The sequence below is a fragment of the Apium graveolens genome, chromosome 7 (genome assembly GCF_009905375.1).
Source record: "Apium graveolens cultivar Ventura chromosome 7, ASM990537v1, whole genome shotgun sequence".
Taxonomy (NCBI): domain Eukaryota; kingdom Viridiplantae; phylum Streptophyta; class Magnoliopsida; order Apiales; family Apiaceae; genus Apium; species Apium graveolens.
Window position 1 is genome coordinate 9428846 of NC_133653.1, and position 23701 is coordinate 9452546.

At 31.2% G+C, this 23701-nt stretch overlaps 4 protein-coding genes across 4 annotated transcripts; all 4 read right to left on the reverse strand.

The window, feature by feature from the left end:
* Window positions 1–680: 680 nt before the first annotated feature.
* LOC141670764 (protein NRT1/ PTR FAMILY 1.2-like) lies at window positions 681–3134 on the reverse strand. The gene is made up of 4 exons (XM_074476753.1): window positions 2929–3134; window positions 2620–2837; window positions 1883–2433; window positions 681–1640 (listed from the first exon to the last, which is right to left on the reverse strand). The coding sequence occupies exons 1-4, from the start codon at window positions 3005–3007 to the stop codon at window positions 764–766; spliced, it is 1725 nt and encodes a 574-aa protein (XP_074332854.1). The 5' UTR covers window positions 3008–3134; the 3' UTR covers window positions 681–763.
* A 6032-nt stretch (window positions 3135–9166) lies between these two features.
* On the reverse strand, window positions 9167–12234 carry LOC141672399 (protein NRT1/ PTR FAMILY 1.2-like). Its single transcript, XM_074478985.1, has 4 exons — window positions 12038–12234; window positions 11737–11954; window positions 10356–10906; window positions 9167–10215 (listed from the first exon to the last, which is right to left on the reverse strand). Exons 1-4 carry the CDS (start codon window positions 12123–12125, stop codon window positions 9339–9341), a joined length of 1734 nt encoding a protein of 577 aa, XP_074335086.1. The 5' UTR covers window positions 12126–12234; the 3' UTR covers window positions 9167–9338.
* A 1544-nt stretch (window positions 12235–13778) lies between these two features.
* Window positions 13779–14628, reverse strand: LOC141673219 (protein NRT1/ PTR FAMILY 1.2-like). Its single transcript, XM_074479950.1, has 2 exons — window positions 14000–14628; window positions 13779–13851 (listed from the first exon to the last, which is right to left on the reverse strand). Exons 1-2 carry the CDS (start codon window positions 14626–14628, stop codon window positions 13779–13781), a joined length of 702 nt encoding a protein of 233 aa, XP_074336051.1.
* Window positions 14629–16801: 2173 nt separating this feature from the next.
* LOC141671572 (protein NRT1/ PTR FAMILY 1.2-like) lies at window positions 16802–19915 on the reverse strand. The gene is made up of 4 exons (XM_074477850.1): window positions 19759–19915; window positions 19470–19687; window positions 18800–19359; window positions 16802–17840 (listed from the first exon to the last, which is right to left on the reverse strand). The coding sequence occupies exons 1-4, from the start codon at window positions 19835–19837 to the stop codon at window positions 16955–16957; spliced, it is 1743 nt and encodes a 580-aa protein (XP_074333951.1). The 5' UTR covers window positions 19838–19915; the 3' UTR covers window positions 16802–16954.
* Window positions 19916–23701: the final 3786 nt, after the last annotated feature.

Consider the following 23701-nt stretch of genomic DNA (forward strand, 5'->3'; position numbering starts at 1 on the left):
CTATATATTTTAGTGATATGACAAAAAAATTAGAAAAAAATAAAAGTATTTTGTTTGTTATTTTAATAGTCAACCGATGTTTTGACATGTACTTGTAACTAGTGTTTAGTCTCGTATTAATGTTTGGATTCTTATGATCCAACCGTATGGATGTTAAGATCTACATATTTTAGTGATATGACAAATAATTTAGAAAAAAATAAATTTATTTTGTTTGTTATTTTGACAATCAACTAATGATTTGAACAGTACTTGTAACTAGTGTTTAGTCTCGTATTAATATTTCAATTTTTTAAAATATTTATGAATGATCCAACCATACGGTGTTAAAATCTATATATTTTAGTGATATGACAAAATTTTTAAAAAATAAAAGTATTTGGTTTGTTATTTTAACAGTCAACCGGTGTTTTTACCAGAATTTTTCACTTAAGCTCGGCTCGGCTCTTTTTGATGGAGAAAACTCGTGTCCCGCCCGTGTTCGGCTCGGTTCGACTCAGCTCGATTTTGTTCGATAAAAACTCGTGTTCGGCTCGTTCGTTAACGAGCTCGAACACGGTTTTCTAGTTTGTTAAGAAAACTTGGCTCGGCTCGATTTGTCAGCAAAAAAAACACGACTCGGTTCGATCAAAACTCGACTCGGTTTGCCTCGTGAACAGCTCTCGATAAAAGGAGCCCCGGTAACTAATTTAGTTTGAGTAGGAAAAACGAGTACATATATCTATGAAATTTGAACAACATTTTGTACATTTCATACTAGCTTTCATTCTTCACCAATTTCATCTTCTTCCGGGGAAACATTCATGGCTACCAGTTCACAAGGACCATAAGCCCAACTACAAAGAAGATAATATAGCATGTTGACAGCACAAATGCAAGCGATCACTAAATAATAGTAATCGTAATGACCTTGATTTATGTTGCTTGATATCCAACTTGGCTTCCCTTTTTGTGTCGTGATCCGATCGATAATATTCAAGATAGAAGTTGCTACCAAGCCTCCAGCAGAATTTGATAATTCGCGTAGAGTTGAGGCTATGCTTGACATACTTTTAGGAAACTCCGAATAATAGAACTCACATTGCCCTACGGAGTTTATAGCATCTGCAATGCCTCCCAAACAGAATGGAAGTATAAGCCACAATGCAGACATGTTTGTGACAGATTCCGAACTGTCTGTAACACGTTGATCAAGTGCTTTTCCTCTTCGGATATTTTCTATGAATGCAAAGACAGACATAGTTGAGATGGAGAACAGTATTCCAATCCCCATTTTCAGTTTGGAAGTGAGATGAAAAGGTCTTCTCATTATTCTTGATGTCAGTGGAACGATTACACGGTCATAAAGAACAATCGATGATATGGCAGAAACGACAACAAACACGGGTAGAGATGCTCCTGGGATTTCGAAGCTTGAAGTAATGTGTCGATCCATGGCCATTGTTTGGACTAAATATATACTACCTTGACTTCCAGTCACAGACAGTAACACTCCTGTTGACCACAATGGTATCACCTTTAGAACAGCTTTAAACTCTTCCACTTGATCTACTGTACAAAGACTCCATGAGTCCAAAACATCTCCATTGGCAGTCAAAGATTTTTCAGGGTCTACCACAATACATGCTTTATTGAGAAACCTAAATACCGACATGAAAGGTTAATTATTAGTACGTAACTACACATTGTTTGGCGTAATAATCACAAATTAGAATAATTTAGGTGCTTAAAAGTCTGTCTACCCCTGATGTACACCTCTACATGACTACATTGCAGTTGAACCTTAATAGACATTGTTAATAATTTAGGTGCTTAAAATCTTTTTTATGCAGAAAGTTCCGTGCAGGTTGTAAAAATGCAGTTATAAGATACGAAAAAATACCTCAATTTGTCGCTTGGGACAAGAAGTGCTGATTCTTTCTTGTGATGGTATACGTAATTTGTATTATAGGCTGTTGAGAAATGTCTGTTTCTGTAAGATGCTACAATCACTTGAAAAAAGCCAGTGATCAAGCTCGATTTATCATTTCCTCTGACATATTGTGAAGAAGCCGAAAAGAATAAGATAGCTCCCAACAACATGAACATCACAGGAAGTCCAAAACCAACTGCCCAGCCCAAGTGTTCTTGAATATAGGCAATTAAAGTTAAAGAAATGACAGTTGCAAGAGAAGAAGCGGCAAAATACCAGCCAAAGTAACTGTCTAAGGCAGATAAGCTTTCTTCCTTGTTATGTCTTCTGACAAATTGATCTGCGCCAAAGGCCATGGAAGCTGACCGGATGCCCCCAGCGCCAAGCGATGTGAGCCCGAGAGTGAAGCATAAAAAGATAAGTTGTGGTGTTGTGGAGGAATAGCATTCTGCAGTGGAATTACTGCAAACAGGAGGCCTTGCTTGTGGGATCATGGTTGTTAGCCATAGAAGAACCGTTCCCTAAAAAATAAATTTAATCGTATGCTTGTTCACAATGCTAGCAAATATATGATCAGTTTATTCAATAATTAAAAACTACTTAGCAATCAAGTTTCTCAATATATTAAGGTGGTCTTCATCCAATAAGAATTTTAAGCTTACAAAATCTAATTTTTTTCAAGTAAAGTTCAGTTACAGAAAAAATACCAGAAGGCCAACAATGGATCCAAATGCGATCATCGAGTATCGACCAACAGCTGAATCAGCAAGAAATGCACCAAGAACAGGCAAGAAACTGCAAGCTGCAGTCCATAAATTGATAATATTTACCCCAGTGACCAAGTCTATATGATACTCATTCTCCAAGTACAGTATCATGTTTGCATTCAGCCCTGATGTTGCTGCCTTTTCAAGTGATGCATTTGCTGCAATAAGAAAAAAGAAGTGAACATTAGACAATAAACATGGTACACTAACACAACAATCACAACATTATAAAAGTAAATGTTTTTTTACCAATGATGAATGCCATGGTCTTGAAGCCACCATTGCTCCTCTGGTTCTTGCTCTCCAAAAGTGTCTCTTTGTCGTCCATAGTAATCACTCTCAATTATTACTCATTTTCTGAGTCTCTTTTAAGAGGTTATAATATACAGTTGCACATTTCCGAGCTTAGCGGTATCTCACTCGCTCTCTTTACGGGACGGGAAATAAAAAAAGAGAAAACATGTGTTTTGAATCTTTGCCAATCATAGCCACACATTTTACTTACCATTGTGCTTTCTGTTTTGGGGGAGGTAGGTAGCTTTAGGCTTTTGCTCAATAAACAAATGGGTCATTAATCACGTGCAGTTAACTGTCACATTAGTTAGCTGTTGCAGATAGCTCTCACATTAACCAGAACCTGTTGCTGAAAAGGTAATTCTTAAAGGAGTTTTATTTGATAAATAGAATTGTTTTTGCCTTCATATTTAATGAACAACACTTTTAATTTTTTTTTTTATTATTTTGAATATTTGATTGGAGTTGTAAAATATTTCTAATGATTGTTTAGTGTATATTGTATACTCGTTGAAATCCGTGTTTAGTGTATGCTTGTGACCCACATGCCTTAAAGACCCTTTCATCGAACAGTTAACATGCATTGAAGAAACCAATCATAAATTAATTAAGCGCATCTCCAATAAGCTTTTTAGATGGTCTTAGTTTAAAAATAGAAAGTGATAGCAAAAATTTGAGCTCGAGGAAATTTTTTAAAGACTCTTTAAAAATTTAAGAATCTTTGAGTCTCTACCTAACACTTAACTTACATTTTATATTAAAATAATTTCTCCACTTTTTTTCTTTCTCCTTCTTCTTTTGTCCTTTTAGGGTTATTTTCTAGATTTTTTTTATGAATGCAATTATAATATTTTTAGTTATATTCTTATTTGTAAATGTTGTATAATGTCTAACGTATTTATTTGTGTATCATTTTCATACAAGACATTACTTTAAACAACGTTTCCAATATAGCTCATGAATAAAAATTTATATATTCTTGTTTGTGTTGTATAATTGTATTTAATGAATAAATATAAATATGATAGTCAGTGTACGTTTAAAATGAAACAAATAAACTTAATATGTAGAATGTCGTTGGTATGTTTACAAAAAAAAGTTAAAAATTAACATATATGGTAAATACAGTGTTGACCAAAAGTTTTGAATTTTATTTAAATAAACTATATATCTGGTCTATATTATTACTGATTTCTCTACTAACTTATAATTAACTTACTCAATTTAAAAAGATAAAAAATGAATAACTGAATTCATAATTACTTGCAATCATAATATAAAATTTACACTACTGTTAATATAAAAGTTGATTTTAATGAAAAATGTTAGTTTTTAAAATTTAACGTATGTATGTTTGGAAAAATGTTAGTTTTTTTACACCACTCTTAACAAAATAAGATTAAGTTATATGTGTCTATGTTAGCATCTGAATTATCGTATGTTACATTTCTTATGAAATTATGATGGTTTCAATTATTTATATGCTAAATATCTGGTTTCAATTATTTATATGCTAAATATCTGGTTTCAATTATTTATATGCTAAATATCTGATTTATGTACATGTATAATCATTATTAATATCTAATGAGACAATTCATTACTTAAATAACATGTATTTATAATTATTCAAAAATTAAAATTATATAATAAATAAATTGTAATAATTTATATATGGTATTCACATTATCACTTACAAACAATCTATATTAGTTTTTACGCGACCGAGTATCAATCATGTAACATAAAAATAAATTATATATTGTAAGACTTATTATTGATGTTCATGATTTTTTCAAGGATTTGAAGGAAAAATTGTAATTATATTGTTATTTAAACTATTTTTAAGTGTCTTTCATTACAACTCTAATATTTTTTCATATAATAATTTTATAATATTGTATACTATTCTCCCAAAATTAAATATTTTTCAATTCGATAAAGTTTTATAAATATTAATTGAACTGGTTAATTCCTTCAAATTATTGAACAATATTTTTTTAAAAAATAGTATAAAATGTATTTAATCAAATGCTACAATATATTGTAGATATAACTTTTATTTGAATAATTCAAAATATTAAAATAATTCAAAATATTTGTACAATATTATCTTGATCAATAAATATTGTTTATCTAAAAGAATTCTTTTTAAAATGCTAGTTTTTTTAAAGTGAAAATGAAAAATAAATCGATTTAATATATCATCGTAGTTTTAACAAATCTCGTGAGATCTCATATCAAATTTCAAATATTTTCTAAATCGGGACAAGTCCCAAAACACTATTGCGCTACCAGTGAAATTAGTAATTTTAATACAAATAATCAATTGACTTGATCCTATAAATATTTCAAACACATTTAATTATATTAATATAAGATATCAAAATATTTCACATTATTGATAAGATATTCTCGTCGAACTTCTAATTTAAATTTACAAAACGTAGAATGTGACAATGTTTTTCGGCTAGTCATATAGTCAAATTTCGAGTATTTTTTGAATAATGGGCCAAATTCTGATTTCAAATTCAAAATAAACTAAAATTCATTGACTCATTATAATTCGAACTTATCTAAATAATTAATATACCAATCTGGATTATTTATATATAGGCGATTCTATTTTCAATATTTTCTTTAAAAATTATATATGTACATTTTAATTACTTTTTATAATAAAAAAATGTTAAAAATATATGAGATATATTTTCAAACTAAAAAATAATAATAAATAAGTTAATAATCCATTTATGTACTATGCCTAACTTTATATCTGGAATTCAGTTCTTTAAAATTAATTGTACAAATATTCAAGTAACTATCTTATTTTTGCGGAATTCAAGTAGTTATTTTTAAAATTAAATAAAATATTCATTTAACACACTTACATATTATGTGTATGATAAGAAGCGCATGTGACAATATAGTGGAGTGATATGAGGTTGTATAGAAAAATGAAGCAACTCGAGTTGGATTCCCACAAAACACAACTTTTATATAAATATTAAAAATAGGGATAGTTTAGTCTTTTTAATCTTAAAATATTATACCCTTGTTGTGCTATTATATATAGAAGATATGTACTTTTAATTATAAAATAATATATAAAGAGTGAGTTTATTATCGTTGTAGATGAACCTATATTATCTTAATGTAAGCTAATCTTTTATATTATTTTTAAAAAATAAGCTAAGAGTCTCCGGTAACCATCTGAAATCAATCACATACAAAATTTTCGATTTTAAAAATATCTTTCCAATCATATTTTACACAGATCCTTGAGAATATTCCAGGGAACACTTACCCTGTACATGTGTGACCTGTCCATAGAAATCAGCACCGAAACAAATCAACAAAACTGGCCGGAGTGTGTCTTTGGAGTTGGGACACATCTTGTTACAACAGTTCTACCGGTAAAGTAACTGTAATACTTTCCGTGCCAATTTATCTGTACTTTAACAAATTAATCTAATTTTGACCGTAATTTTTACATTGAAAAACTGAAGTATATACATGTACTTTCTAATGATATAATTTTTATAATATTTTTCAATTATATATTATGTGAAATTTGTAATCAAAATTGGATCAATTTGATCATAAAAATTCAAATATGTCAGATAAATTGAGACGGAAATAGTATTTACTTTCTCAACTTATCAACCGTACAAAGACCTCCACGGATCCAGAATGTCTCCTTCTGAAATCAAGTATTTTGTAGGCTATGCAACATTACAGGCTCCAGGGAGAAAAATACAATGTCCATGTTATGTTGGTAGGCACCGTAAAATATATATATATATATATATATATATATATATATATATTTAACTATATTATTATTTTATCGATTATTATGTAATCGGGGTTCAAATATAAATATTTATTATTTACTCGATTTTTTATAAAATAGTAAATACTAAAATGGGGCAATGAAAATCAGTGTTAGAATATCTCAGGACTTGTTTACTTGTAGAAAATTTTTCCATTTTCTGTTTTTCTAAAATTTTCTAAAATTTTCATTTCTAAGAAAACAGTTGAAAACTGAGAAAATGTGTTCTAAATGCTAAAATAATATATGATAGTTTTCTATTTTCTTAAAAACATTAAATAAATGACGAGATAATTTGTGTAAATATATAGAAAAGCAACTAGTAAAACAATTTTAACGTTTCTCAATTTAATTATACATACATATTTAATTATACATACATATTTCTTAACATATTTAAAATATATTTTTTAGATAAAATATAAATAAAGATGACAAATAAATTATAAAAACAGTCTTCTGAAATAGGTTGAATAATGAAACTTTCTAATTATATGACTCTAAATATATACAATTTTGTAGCTTTATTAAATATTTTAATTAATAATTATATACAAAAAATTTGAAGAATAACTCATAACTAAGTTCTAGTCAGAAATCTTGTCTTTATTTTTCTAACATATAAATTATTAGTTATTATATTATTAAGCTCTCTCTTATAATATAAATATTAATATTAATCAAACTATCAAAATAATTGTTAAATTAAACTATTTTGAATTTTTTTATTACAAATATGTCTTATACTTTTTAGTTTAAAAATATGTTATTATAGTGTTGAAAATTTATAAGGTCAATAAGTTAAGTTAGTAGTATATAGGTTGTTTATTCTGTTACTTTTTTTTGTTAACTTTTTAAGTAAACTTACAAAATTGTTAATTGATGTTAAAAATATAAAAATGTTTGTGTCTAGAAGGGATGGAAGTGGGTTAGGTGTATAATTAGCAGCAGTGTTTCTCACTTTTCTAGGTTCAGAAAATATCAAAATGTTGTTTTTCATATTTATAGTTATAATTTGAAAAATACTGGAAAACAATATTTTCTATTTTTCCATTTTTTTGTTTTGAAAATTTTGCATTTAAACATATTTTTAATTTTTCCAATTTTCTTAGAAAAATTTTCTGGAAAATAGTTTAAGTAAAAATACCCTCAATTTCTCACTTATAGAATGAGAAAGCCAATAGATGTGAGTCTCAGAAAGAAACATAAAATAACTAGGTTGGACACATAATAAGTGTTAGAAACTTATAATTTTAGTACATTTTAATTATTATTTTTATAATACTGGTGGACACCTGGCAATCACACAAACTCCCTCAATGACATTGGAAACTTGCGGAGGAGTTGCAGTGTAATGTAGAATTAATCACCACAAATATAGTGCCTGTGCCAGCTTACTGCCTTATAAGTTCGCAACAGCTTATTGACGAGTGTTTGTCGACCCACTTATAACTTAAATTTATAAGCGTTGAATGTTAGTAATGACGTACTTTTTCTCAACTTATTTTTGATTTTTCATTTATTTTATCAATTTTAGTTTTAAAATATATTTTTTTAAAATGTTAATCAAACTTAAAATATAAGAATTAAGATAATATATTTAAAAATTATTTATTTTAGTTCATTTAAATAAAAAAAATTTAACTTATAAGTTAAATTATCCAAACACTTGTATAACTTATAAGCATTTGTTAACTTATCACTTATTATCCACTTATTTCATTTAAGTCATAAGTTACTATTTAAGTCATAAAATAGTTAAGTCAAACAGTTTTGGCTAAAAATGATGTACGTAATTTACCGATGCATATTATAATATAGTAGAGGGGTTAATGTGTTTGGTGGGAAATAGCTTGGAGAGTAAAAAACAAATTTTTGTCCCTAATTCCATGCCTAAAAATGTGATATTTTAGAATTCAGAACTTTTGGTCCATTTGGTCATAATTAAGCTTTTGAATTGCATTCACTATAATTTGATGGTCACTTTCCACGATAACTGTATGATGTTCATATTCTGATGCCAGCTTTAAGCCATAAAAACAATCTTCTCCTCTACAATATGAATCTGCCATTGTTCTTTAAAAATCCAGAAACATAGACAACATTCGATCAGTTAAGCATGCGAATTAACACCCTCCAGCCCCTCAAAATATGCACCATCAAAATTACCAATTTGCGCCAATCCCCCATATTCAAAGACCCCAAGATTTTCGAATTCTCTTATTGTAAAATTCTCTTGAGCGACACCATCAGTACCTTAGACGTTTTATTATGTAACTCGACAGCTATAAGTTTATTAATATAAAAAAATAGGAAGAAGATAAATTTATCGGTGATGAGAGCAACTCTAAGTCTAGTCTATTCCTTCAAAAAAATATGATAAAATGACCAATTTTTCTAAATTTTAGCTAATGAGCTCATATTGCTAATTTAATTTGACTAGCAAGGAGTACAGATGTCTATGAAGTTTAACAACATTTTTTCTGTTATTGTCTACTGAACAAAGTGTGATTGTGATTCATTTTAGCTTTCATTCTTCACCAATTTCATCTTCCTCTGAGGAAACCTTCACGGCGACCAGTTCACAGGGACCGTAAGCCCAGCTACAAAGAAGATAATATAACATATTGACAACACAAATGCAAGCAATCACTAAATAATAGTAATCATAATGACCTTGATTTATGTTGCTTGATATCCAACTTGGCTTCCCTTTTTGTTTCGTGATCCGATCGATAATATTCAAGATAGAAGTTGCTACCAAGCCTCCAGCAGAATTTGATAATTCGCGTAGAGTTGAGGCTATGCTTGACATACTTTTGGGGAATTCGGAATAATAGAACTCACATTGCCCTACAGCGTTTATAGCCTCTGCAATGCCACCCAAGCAGAATGGGAGTATTAGCCACAATGCTGACATGTTTGCTACAGATTCCGAACTGTCTGCAACACTTTGATCAAGTGCTTTTCCTCTTCGGATATATTCTATGAATGCAAAGGCAACCATAGTTACGATGGAGAACATTATTCCAATCCCCATTTTCAGTTTGGAAGTGAGATGAAAAGGTTTTCTCATTATTCTTGATGTCAGTGGAACAATTATGCGGTCATAAAGAACAATCGATGATATGGCAGATATGAAAACAAAGACGGGTAGAGATGCTCCCGGGATTTCAAACCTTGAAGTGATGTGTCGATCCATGGCCATTGCTTGGACCAAAAATATACTACCTTGACTTACAATCACAGATAGTAAGACTGCTGTTGACCACAGTGGTATCACCTTTAGAACAGCTTTTAATTCTTCTACTTGATCTACTGTACAAAGACTCCATGAGTCCAAAACATCTCCATTGGCAGTCAAGGATTTTTCAGGGTCTACCACAATACATGCTTTATTGAGAAACCTAAATATCGATATGAAAAGTTATTAGCACACAAGTACACATTGTTTGTCTGTAGGTTGTAATAGTCACAAATTGGAATAATTCAGGTACTTAATAGTTATTGAAATATATTTCTAACTTATAAGGACAGGGTCTAGTACCTCAGCTTCTCGCTTGGGACAACAAGTGCTGATTTTTTCTTTCGATGGTATACATAATCTCTCTGCAAGGCTGTTGAGAAATGTCTGTTTCTGTAAGATGCTACAATCACTTGAAAAAAGCCAGTGATCAAGCTCGATTTATCATTTACTCTGACATATAATGAAGAAGCCGAAAAGAATGACATAGCTCCCAACAACATGAACACCACAGGAAGTCCAAAACCAACTGCCCAACCCAAGTGTTCTTGAATGTAGGCAACTAAAGTTAAAGAAATGACAATTGCAAGAGAAGAAGCGGCATAATACCAGCCAAAGTAACTATCCAATGCAGCCAAACTTTCTTCCTTGTTATATCGTCTGACAAACTGATCTGCACCAAATGCCATGGAAGCTGATCGGATGGCCCCTGCGCCAACTGATGTGAGCCCGAGACAGAAGCATAAGAAGATAATTTGTAAACTTGTGGAGGAATTGCATTCTGTAGTGGAATCACTGCAAAGAGGAGGCCTTGCTTGTGGAATCATGGTTGTTAGCCATAGAAGAAACATTCCCTAGAAAATAAATTTTATCATGTACTCGTTTACATTTTTAGCAAATTTATGAGCAGTTTATTCAATGATTAAATACATTCTAGCAACCCAAATTTCAAATACAAAAGAGTGTACAACTGGTAAATGGTAATACAGTAAAACCTCCATTAACTAATAATCGATAAATTAGTAACCCAATTAATATTTCCAGTACAAATTTTTGGTCCCGATATAATAGCGATAATGTATCTTTAATCTCGATAATTTAATAATCTCGATAAAAAAATATAATTACTTTATTACTTCTTTGTTGCGGGTAAAGGTCCATTACTGAAACTAATTAATTTACGGGGTGTTGGCCATAAATGTCATTTTGGAGTTAAAAATGATCCAAAATATCACTTCTCAAAATAATGGTCCTAAATGTCACTTCAAAACGGTACATCGTGTAACGTTTATGAAAAAAAACCCAAAACAGTACTTCGTGTAGCGTTTTGGCACTTTGGTTTTTTTATATGCGCAAAAAATTAGATAAAGTAGCGTTTTGGTGAAAAACAACAAAACGTCATATAAAGTAACGTTTTTATCTTTACAAATTAAAAAAAATAATAAACAAAACGCTACATCGTGTAGCGTTTTGAGTTGTTTTCCAAACGCTACACAATTTAACGTTTTGAAGTGACATTTTGGGTCATTTTTTCAAAAGTGATATTTTGGATCATTTTATACACCAAAGTGTATTTTTGTCCATATTATCGAGAGCAGAGAGGTATCTGACTATGTGAAGATAAAATAGATAGAAAAAGGAGGATAAGAAAGCATGTTAAGATCTGAAAAGTGAAAAGTAATACCAGAAGACCAACAGTGGATCCAAATGCGATCATAGGGTATCGACCAACAGTTGAATCAGCAAGAAATGCACCAAGAACAGGCAAGAAACTGCTAGCTGCATTCCATAAAATGATAATATTTGCCCCAGTGACCAAGTCTAGATGATACTCACTCTCCAAGTACAGTATCATGTTTGCACTCAGCCCAAATGCTGCTGCCTTTTCAAATGATGCATTTGCTGAACAAAAGAAAGAAGTGAAAATGAGACAATGAACATGGTACCCAACACTCTGAACACTATAAAAGTGAATGTTTTTTTACCAATGATGAATGACATGGTTTTGAAGCCACCATTGCTCCTCTGATTCTTGCTCTCTAAAAGAGTCTCTTTCTCCTCCATCTTAATCATTCTTGATAATTAACCATTTTTTGATTCTGTCTTAAAAGAAAATGTACTCTTGCCTAGCACAAAAAACAAACAATTTGAATCTTTCTCACCCAGTTTCTGTCTACTGACAGTTTTGCTTGTTTGTAAGCTATCTTAGATTAGTGCCCGTTTGGGAAATCTGAAAATAAATAACTTACGATTTAAAATGAATAAGTGAATTATAAGTAATAAGTAAAAAAATATTTATAAGTTAAATAAGTGTTTGGATAATTTTACTTATAAGTCAAAATAAAAAAATTCTTAAATGAGCTAAAATAAATAATAATTAAATATAATTATCTAAATTCTTAAATTTTAAGTTAGATTAACATTTAAAAATATATATTTTAAAACCGAGGTTAACAAATCAGCCAAAAATTAAAATAAGTCGAGAAAAAATACGTCATTACTAACATTCAACTTAAATTCAACTTATAAGTTAGATCGACAAACACTCGTCGATAAGCTGTTACGGGCTTATAAGACATAAGTGACTTATAAGTGCGTTGACAAACAGACCCTTAATAAGCATATGGGTGTTTAAGCACATGCAACTAGCTGTCACAATTAGAAAAAGTGATTTCATTGTCCAAGGGCACATACTTTAATGAGTATTCAATCTTATTCCCTTTTTGCTTTAACTTTTGATTCAAATGAAATTCTTGGATTCACGTAAATATCTTCAAATTGAAATATTTCAAATTCATTTATCATATTGTATTTACAAAATTGTGTTCCCAGTTTCATATTCAGGGCACAACTCTATTTGTACACATGAACATAGCAAAACGAAGAAAAAGAAATGATAGTACACTGGCTCATATAAAATGTTCCGGTCTGCTATTCAGTTGTGAGCCCATAGCCTCTATTACACTGACTTTTATATTGCACCTTTGATGTATCACCGGCAAGGCGTAAAACTCGAAAATCGGATTTACTCGTTTATATCTTCAAAATTCGAGTAATCAACTAATTTTCTGAGTACTCGTTTTCAGCATCCAAGTACTCGATCGAGTATTTGCTAAAATTTGAATCAGTTAATCTCCGATTTTCGAGTATTCACCCGAGTACTTGTTCGAGTTGACCGATTTTTAAAACACTGATCACCAGCGACTACAGTACAAGACAGTGTAGTCACCATAGCTCTTTTGGTTGATGCTCTACAAAAGAGGCTCATTTTCCTCCTATCTAATTCTTGAAATGCAAGTTGCTTCACATCCAAAAAAACAAATGGGTAATCAATGATATTCAAACATGCGCATTGAGTGTGAGACAATATCCAAGTACAAAATCTATCCAAACATTTAAATTATAAAATGATATATATGGTGTGCAGTCGAACAGGAACAAGTTCTCGCATTCGCTTCATACATGGTCATGTTGTTTAGGGTTATCTCGGGTGCTGGTCACACAAAGTATGCTATTTGCATTAAAGGCTCATAGTGTTGAACTTCTTTGTCCAGGCTAAGTTTGCTAAAACATTGTCTTCATATGGTCTGTCGCGGTGTGAGTCTGGAACTCAATCAGTCTATCTTTTATAGTAGGATCATGTATTTATAAAGCCTTGAATCAATACAAAATGCAGAAGTTATCACCATTACAGGGCATAAGAAGGTTCATTATCTTAAGCACATATTAGTCATCACCAATATAATCTTGTTCCTGAAAATCCTTCACTGCAGCCAAATCACAAGGACCATAAGCCCAACTACAAAGAAGATAATATAACATGGACAACACATAAGCCAGAAATCACCAAATAATAGTAATCATAATGACCTTGGTTTATATCGCCTGATATCCAACTTGGATTTCCTTTTCTTCTTGAAACCTGATCGATAATTTTCAATATATACGCTGCTACCAAGCTTCCAACAGACAGTGACAAGTCACGCAGGGTGGAAGCTATGCTTGACATGCTTTTGGGAAACTCAGAATAAAAGACCTCGCATTGCCCTACTGAGTTCATAGCCTCTGCAATGCCAATCAAAGAGTGCGGTAGCATAATCCACATTGCAGGCATGTTTACTACGGCTTCTGGATTGTCTGACAGTCCTTGTTTAATTGCAATTCCTCGTCTTATATATTCTATCAATGCTAAGACAAGCATAAATAAGATAGACAAAAGTATTCCAATTCCCATTTTCAACTTCGAGCTAAGATAAAAAGGTTTTCCCGTTATTCTTGATGCTAGTGGCACCATTACGTGGTCATAAAAGAGAATCCATAATATGCCAGCAATGAAAAAGAATATGCTAAATGATGCTCCTGGGATTTCAAAACTTGAAGTGATGTGTCGATCCATGGACATTGTTTGGACTAATGTTATGCTACCCTGACTCACGGTTACAGACATTAAGACTCCTGTTGACCACAATGGGATCACCTTCAATACTGCTTTTAAGCCAGTGATCAAGCTCTTTTTATCATTTGATATGATGTAAAATGGAGAAGCCGAAAAGAATGACAAAGCTCCCAACAACATGAAGACTGCAGGAATCCCAAAACCAACTTGCCAACCCAATTCTTCTTGAAAATAGACAACAAAAGTTCAAGGAATGGTAACTGCAAGTACAGAAGCGGCATAATACCAGCTAAAGTAACTTTCTAAGGCAGCCAAGCTTTTTTCTTTACTGAATCTCTTAACAAATTGATCTGCACCGAAGGCCATTGAAGCTGATCGGATTCCCCCAACGCCAATTGATGCGAGTCCAAGAGAGAAGCATAAAAATATCACTTGGAGAGTGGTGGAGGGGTCACATTGTGCGGCAGAAGCACTGCAAAAAGGAGGCCTTGCTTGTGGAATTATGGTTGTTAGCCATAGTAGAATCGTTCCCTAAGATATAAAACTAGTCATGTAACTGTTTTATGAAACTTACTTCAGCAACAATTTCATAGTAACAAATTTTAACAGTATGCTTGCTAATCCACTCTAATCCGAATAACGTGAGGTCTAAAAAGGGACATAATAAAGCTGAGTAAGAATCTGAAAAGTAATACCAGAAGGCCAACTATCGATCCAAAAGCGATCACTGGGTAGCGACCGACAGATGAATCAGCAAAAAAAGCACCAACAAGAGGCAAAAAAAACCAGCTGCTATCCATAACTGTATAATATTTGCCCCAGTAACCAAGCCCATATGATACTAATTCTCCAAGTACATTATCATATTTGCACTCAGACCTAAAGTTGCTGCTTTCTCAAACGACACATTTCCTGCATTCATCAAAAGCAATACTGTACATGAAAATCGAGACTCAACATAGAAATGAACAAAATGAATTGAAGTATTTTTACCAATGATGAATAACATGGTTTTGAAGCCTCCTGCATCCTTTTGCTTGCTGCTCTCCAACAGAGGCTCTTGTTCTTCCATTTTATTTCGTTTGAATAATTAGTCAATTTCTTCATATCACCTAACGGAGACTAATAGCTATAGCAATCTACTATTCTTCTAGTTTCTTGTAAACCTGTATATTTTTTTTTAATTAACACATGTGTGATTAATAATAGTAGTCGTAATGACCTTGATTTATATTTTATATTGCTTGAGATCCAACTTGGCTTCCCTCTTCTACTTGTAACCTGATCGATGATATTCAACATTAAAGTTGTTACCAAGGCTCCTGCAGACAACGATAAGTCATGCGGGCTATGCTTGACATGCTTTTAGGAAACTCCGAATAGAAGAACTCATATTGCCCTACAGAGTTCATAGCCTCTCCAAAACCAATTAAACAGTATGGTAATATAAACCACAGTGCTGATATGTTTACTACAACTCCTGGACTGTCTGCAAATCCTTGTTCAACTGCAATCTCTCTTCTGATATATTCTATGAATGCTATGACAACCAGAAATGCGATCATTGGTTCCCAAACAGGGCTCGACTTCAGACTAACAAAATCCGTAATTTTTGGACAATAAAAATCTAAAAACAAATACCAGAAAGCCAACAATGGATCCAAATGCGATCATTGGGTAGGACCAACAGATGAATAGCAAGAAAAGCGCCAAGAACAGGCAAGAAATTGCTGGCAGCAGTCCATAACGTAATTATATTCGTGTCAGTGACCAAGTCCATATGATACTCATTCTCCAAATACAGTATCATGTTTGCATTCAGACCAGAGTTTGCTGCCTTTTCATACTTAACAGGGTCTGAAAATAAGTCAAAATGACCCTAGTTATATATAACTTCTAGCTGAAAGCTAATTAAGATGTTTACTCTATGTTAAAAACTTATCTAAAGAAATATCAAGTTGTTTCCTTGTGGACTGTATTACTAGACCTTAATTATAAGCACTAGTCAGTGTATTAGACATCACTTTTAAGGCATCTGCGACTTACATCTACAGCAGCACTAGTAAGTAATAGCACAATACAATGGACTAAGATTGCGGAAGATACAAGAGGCGACAATAAGCAAATACTAACAGCTATCAGCTCTGACAATAAGCAAATATTAACAGCTCTGCAACCAATGCAAAGACTACTGGCGATATTACAACGACCCTTTTGCTGGATTAACCACTAGTAACACTCCAATTATTTTGACAAGTACATAGTCCAGAAACTTTGTTATATGGTGTTACTAGGAGTCTAATTGTCTAAGCCATAATGCTTTGTTTGAAGAAAATTCACCACCATCAATGTGTGAATGCTTAAACTGCTAAATCGATATATATAATTGATGATTACAAATTTAGATTGTCTTGACAATAACAAATGCAGCCCTGAGATAAGCTGTTACACTAACGCAAATACTTTAGAAGGGAGCTGCAAATGTTTCTCTACTCGAGGAAAGTACCTAACTAGAAGAGCCATGAACTACTTCATCTTCTTTCTGAGAACCATTCATTGCGGCTGATTGACAAGGACCGTAAGCCCTACTACAAAGAAGGTAGTACAACATGTTGACAGCAGACATGCAAGCGATCACTAAATAATAGTAATCGTAATGGCCTTGATTTATATTGCTTGACATCCAACTTGGCTTTCCTCCTCTACTTGTAACCTGATCGATGATATTTAACATTAAAGTTGCTACCAAGCCTCCTGCAGACAAAGATAAGTCATGCAAAGTTGAAGCTATGCTTGACATGCTTTTTGGAAACTCCGAATAAAAGAATTCATATTGCCCTACAGTGTTCATAGCCTCTTCAATGCCCATTAACCAGTATGGTAGTATAAGCCACAATGCTGACATGTTTACCACGACTTCTGGATTGTCCGCAAATCCTTGTTTAATTGCAATTCCTCTTCTTATATATTCAATGAGTGCTAAGAAAACCATAACCAAGATAGAGATAAGTATCCCAATCCCCATTTTCAGTTTTGAGGTGGAATAAAAAGGTTGTCCTATTATTCTTGATGCTAATGGAACAATTACGCGGTCATAAAGAACAACAGATAATACCGCTGAGATGAAAAAAACGATGCCTAAGGATGCTGCTGGGATTTCAAAGCTTGAAGTGATGTGTCGATCCATGGTCATTGCCTGGACTATCAGTATACCACCTTGACTTACAGTTACGGACATTAAGACGCCTGTCAACCACAATGGGATCACCTTCAGTACGGCTTTTGACTCCTCCACTTGATCTACTGTACATTGATTCCATGAGTCGTGAATGTCAGCATTAGCATTACAGTATCTTTCCTGGTCTCGAACGATACAGGCTTTGTTAAGAAACCTGAGTACAGAGTACAGACATGAAATGTTTATCATATATTAATGTGCTTTACAGATAATAGTACATTAAGGGCATGTTTCTTTTCTGTGACAACTTATAAGCTACCTTTTTTTTTGCTAAATACTTATAAACTATTTATAGCTTATAACTTTGTAACAGTTTATGGAGAAGTGTTTGTCAACCTCACTTATAAGTTAAATTTATAATTTATAAGCTGATAAGTTGAATGTTAGCAACGACGTACTTTTTCTTAACTTATTTTGATTTTTCGTTTTTTTATTAACTTTAATTTAAAATATATGTTTATAAATATTATATTAATTCAAAACTCATGAATTAAGATAATTGTATATAAAAAAAATTGTTTTAGTTCATTTAAACAAAAATAATTCTGAGTTTTAAGTAAAGTTATCCAAACACTTATATAACTTATAATTTTTAATTTACTTATTACTTATAAGTTATTTGTTTTCTCTTTCTTTACTATATGTTTTCTCTTTCTTTACTTTATGTAATAATGTTACTCATTAATGATTAAATATTGTATAAGGAATGAATATAGGGAATATTGTTGGAGTTGAGAATAGTTATTGAAATCTTAAGTTACTAATATCTAATATTTTATATTAAATTTAGGGAATGAACTAAGAAGCTGTTGGAGATACTCCAAGTTACTCCCTCGTAAAAACTTTCCTATCTGTGTTGGACACGTTTGTCAATGCACACTTTTAATTGTTAATATCTTTAATTTCGTATTAGTATTAAATATAAAAACTTCATTGTATTAAAGTACTCATAAATACGAATCCAACAAAATCACTTATGACTATATTTGATATTATAGATTAGATGTAAATTAGTAGTTAATCACATACCTGAACAGTACAAAAAGTCAAAAGAGGAAACGTTTAACGAGATGGAGGGAGTAGTTATTTTAAGCCAATAAGCATCATACTTACCTCAATTTCTCGCTTGGGACAACAAGTGCTGATTCCTTTTTATAATGGTAGACAATATTCTCATCAAGTGATGCTGATGTGAAATGTCTGTTTTTGTAGGATGCTGTGATCACTTGATAAAAGGAAGTGATGAAGCTCGATCTCTCCTCTGATCTGACGTACAGTGATGAAGCCGAAAAAAATGACAAAGCTCCCAACAACATGAACACAACAGGAATTCCAAAACCAATTTGCCAACCCAAGTGCTCTTGAATGTAGGCAACAATAGTCAAAGAAATGATAACTGCAAGGCAAGAAGCAGCATAGTACCACCCAAAGTAACTTTCCAAGGCACCTGATTCACTTTCTTCTTTGTTTTTGTATCTCTTGACAAATTGATCTGCACCAAATGCCATGGAAGCTGATCGGATCCCTCCAGCACCAATTGCTATTAGTCCGAGAGTAAAGCACAAGAAAATCACTTGAAAACTTGTGGAGGAGTTGCATTGTGTCGTAAAATCACCACAAGGTGGAGGTCTTGCTTGTGGAATAACAGTTGTTAGCCATAATAGAATTGTTCCCTAAGAAGTAAAACCAGTAACATGTAACTGGCACTGATGTACCCGAATATTTATCAAATATACGAGAATAATATAAAAATTTGCGCACACAAAAATTCTGAAATGAATACCAGAAAGCCAACGGTGGATCCAAATGCGATCATTGTGTAGCGACCGACAGTAGAATCAGCAAGAAAAGCGCCAAGAACAGGCAAGAAATTGCAGGCAGCAGTCCATAACGTAATAATATTTGTGCCAGTGACCAAGTCCATATGATACTCATTCTCTAAATACAGTATCATGTTTGCACTCAGACCAAACGTTGCTGCTTTCTCAAGTGCTGCATTAGCTGCATTTACCAAAAGCAATCAGTGAATAAAGAGACATGGGACAGAACATTGATGAAGTAAAGTTTCTTACCAACGATGCATGACATGGCTTTGAAGCTAGCTGCATTATTTTGCTCTGTGCTCTCCAGAAGAGGTTCATTTTCCTCCATCTTTTTTTTTATCTCAATTAGTTTCTTTTTTCTCCGAATCTCTTAAAAAGACTGCTAACTTCTATGCCCGGGACCACTACACTGTCATTCTGACACAATTTAGAGAGGACATGATCATTTTTTTTTCAAAGGTGTTAGTTAATGTTATTGATCAAAAATTACTGAACAGAGATAAAAGGACACAGATGAAGTAACCTTTATGTGGTACTTAATTTGACCATACTTAGTTTTCAGCTTATTTTTGATGGACAGTGGTAGGTATCCCTATCAAAATAGTTACAAAATAACGTTAGCAATCATATTATAATTACTATACTTCTATTTTACGGAATTCTTTATTATTCTTAATTATTATTTTTTTTTATTAATATAATTAAATTATCCGACTAATATTATGATTAAAATACTTCTATTTTCCGTAAAAATCTATATTATTTTTAAAAATAAAGTATTTGGTTTCACTGTATTTTCATTTCACCCCGACCACTTTTAGTGGGACTTTGTTTCACCGTATTTTTATTCGGCCCATAAATTCTAATTTACATAGAATTTATATGTTACTTTTTACTAGAATAATAAATTGTTGAAATCGTATTATAATTTCAATATTTCTACATCCCAAAAATTTTTATATTATTTTTTATTAAAATTATTAATTTGTTTGGATCGTGTTATAACTACAAGACTTCTGCCTTAAAACTCTTTATTATTTATTAACGATAGAATGTTTGGTTCTACCGTATTTTAATTATACTGTATTACGCTGATTATATTATTATAAATAAATTTTCTCCCTTCGTAGTTATCTTCTAGTTTTAATTATTAACTAAAGCAAGAACAATGAACAATCTATTCTATTTATATATAATAACTCAACATGAATATAAAATTAGTGATACATTTTATTCCCGTGAAATGATAGATTTACCCACGTGTTTACTACTTTTTTTAAAAAAACGTTATTAGCAGAAATCGGACCTGAATTTACCTTTTAGTTCTCACCATTTTAATAACACTATACCACTGTATCATTAATGCTTTTAATCAAGCACTTAATATATGTGCACCAAAAAGTAAAATTTGATTTTTTATTATATTTTTCCTTTCGTATATATTAATTTAGTTAGCTATATATTTCTTATAATTAAAGTTGTAATTAAGATTATGATTTTGATCAATATGTAACATAGAAAAATAGTCATTATAAGAAAAATGTAAACTAATAAGACATAAAATGTTTTTAGTAAATAATGTAGTATATATTTCTTTAAGTAGTTGTCTTATTAAAATCTACGATATCTCATATAAGAATTAATTAACAATGTCAAATGATCATATTCATACTTACATGAAATATAAACAAATAAAGTTTGTAATGCGTTTTTTTTCAATAAAGATTATTTTAGTATAAAGTATATATAATATAGTTTTAAGAAAGTAGAAAGTTTAATTTAGTCATTTGATCAAAATCAAATAAGTCAATAATTACGGGATAAATGCAATGACGTTAAATGTACCCATGATTCATAATTTATTCGATTTTTGATTTAGATCATAGACCAATATATTTAAGCTTACTTTAAACTTAGTATCAGAATCTACTTAATTTTAAGAATACAAAATTGACCGTTTTTTGAAAATGTATCAGAGTTCGATCCAGTTAAAGTGTTTTTTCTCAATTAGCAACTTTAAAAAATTTGTTTAATGAGGACGTTATACCAATAAAATAAGGTGTCTGGATCATCTTAAATCCACATGGATTAATGTGTTTGAAACCGTTATAAGACAAATTTAATATATAATGTATATCAAAATTGCTAACTTGCTTTATTATTTGACCCAATTTTTGAAATATACTCAGTATTTGGTTCGAATTATCACACGGTCGGATAAAACTACATGTATTGTTCTCAACCAACTTTTTTTATATTCCACTTTGTTAAAACAAAAATTGCACGTTTTCAAAATTTAAACTATGTGTATATATTTTTTAATATTCGTAAATTCTTAAATAGCTAATTTTAAATTCTAATTTATATTTCATACAAAATCAGTTTCCAAAATATATAAAATTATGTACTAAAAAGTTTAATTACTAATATTTATATATAAAAGATTTATCAAATTTAGAAAAGTTAGGCATGAAAAACCAATATATATGATCACTGAATCTGTACGAGAAAAAAAGTTGAAATCATTCACGAAAAATACTTGAAAACAAAATGTGAGGTCTGACACCAATACTATTACACACAATAACTTATTCAAAAGTACATATCTCCTGCATAAATAATAGATATGCTTATATAATTTTCTGACCGCCGCAAATAATTTAATAATATTATGTCGGCACTTCAATATTTGAAATATGATATTAGACTAAGACATATTTTATTTCATATGCAACAAATTTTTATCATCCTACATTCAAATATATTGAAACTATGTAATATGAACAACATATTTAACTTATATATTATGTATAACCAAAATATTTCTTATCACCAGAATCGTCATGTCCTAAAAAAGGAAGAAAAAAAATAAAAATAACACAATAAATCACCACTTAAATGTCTAGTAATCATTGAGAATGAATTACTTCGGGTACTAACTTTTATACATTTTAATTAAATTATGAGAGATTGCACATTTTATTTTGTAACCGTAAAAAGTTAAAATTTCAAAAATTATATATGCGTTTTGATACATGGCTATAAAAGGCCGGCAGTTATGTGAGTTGCAGTAAATGTTTAAGCACTTAAATTCCATTCACGGGCAGGTTTTCTGCTTTTGTACCTTTGCGCGGCAAACACATGTATGTGGGACAAACTGACTTTACTCCTTAGCACACATTTGTGGAAAATGGTTCCGGCATCTTTAACCGGTAACAAGTAATTTTACACCCGAAACATTTGAAACTTTAATGATAAACCGGGAAACATTCACAAACTGACAGTTCTAGTTGACATCTTTTACTAATTTAAAAACATAGAAGATCATGGCAATTTCCCAAACCAAACCAAATATTTCGGATAGAGTTGTTCACGAACCGAGTTAAGTCGAGTTTTGATCGAGCTGAACCGAGTTTTCTTAACGAACAAAAAATCGTGTCCGAGCTCGAACTCGTTAACTAACGAGCCGGATACGAGTTTTTATCGAACACAACCGAGCCGAGTCGAACCAAGCAGAATACGAGCTTTCACCATCAAAACGAGCCGAGCCGAGCCGAAATAAAATATTTTGGTCAAACCATCGGTTGACTGTTAAAATAGCAAACCAAATACATTTATTTTTTTCTAAAAATTTTGTCGTATAACTAAAATATATAGATCTTAAAATCCGTAAGGTTGGATTATTCATAGATATTTTTAAAAAGTTCGAAACATTGGAACTAAACACCAGTTAGAAATACTATTCAAACTATTGGTTTAATATTAAAATAACAAATAAAATAAATTTATTTTTTTTAAAATTTTGTCTTATCACTAAAATATATAGATCCTGACATCCGTACAGTTGGATCATTCATAAATATTTTAAAAAAATTGAAACATCAATATGGGACTAATCACTAGTAAGAAGTATTGGTCAAATTACCGGTTGACTGTTAAAATAGCAAAACAAATACATTTATTTTTTTCCTAAAAATTTTATTATAAATATATAGAACTTGACATCCGTACGGTTGGATCATTCATCAATATTTTTTTAAAAAAAATCGAAATATCAATATGGGACTAAACAGTAGTTAGAAGTACTATTTAAATCACTTATTAATTATTAAAAATATCAAATTAAATAAATTTATTTTTATCTGAAACTTTTTTCAGATTACTAAAATATATATCTTGACATCCATACGGT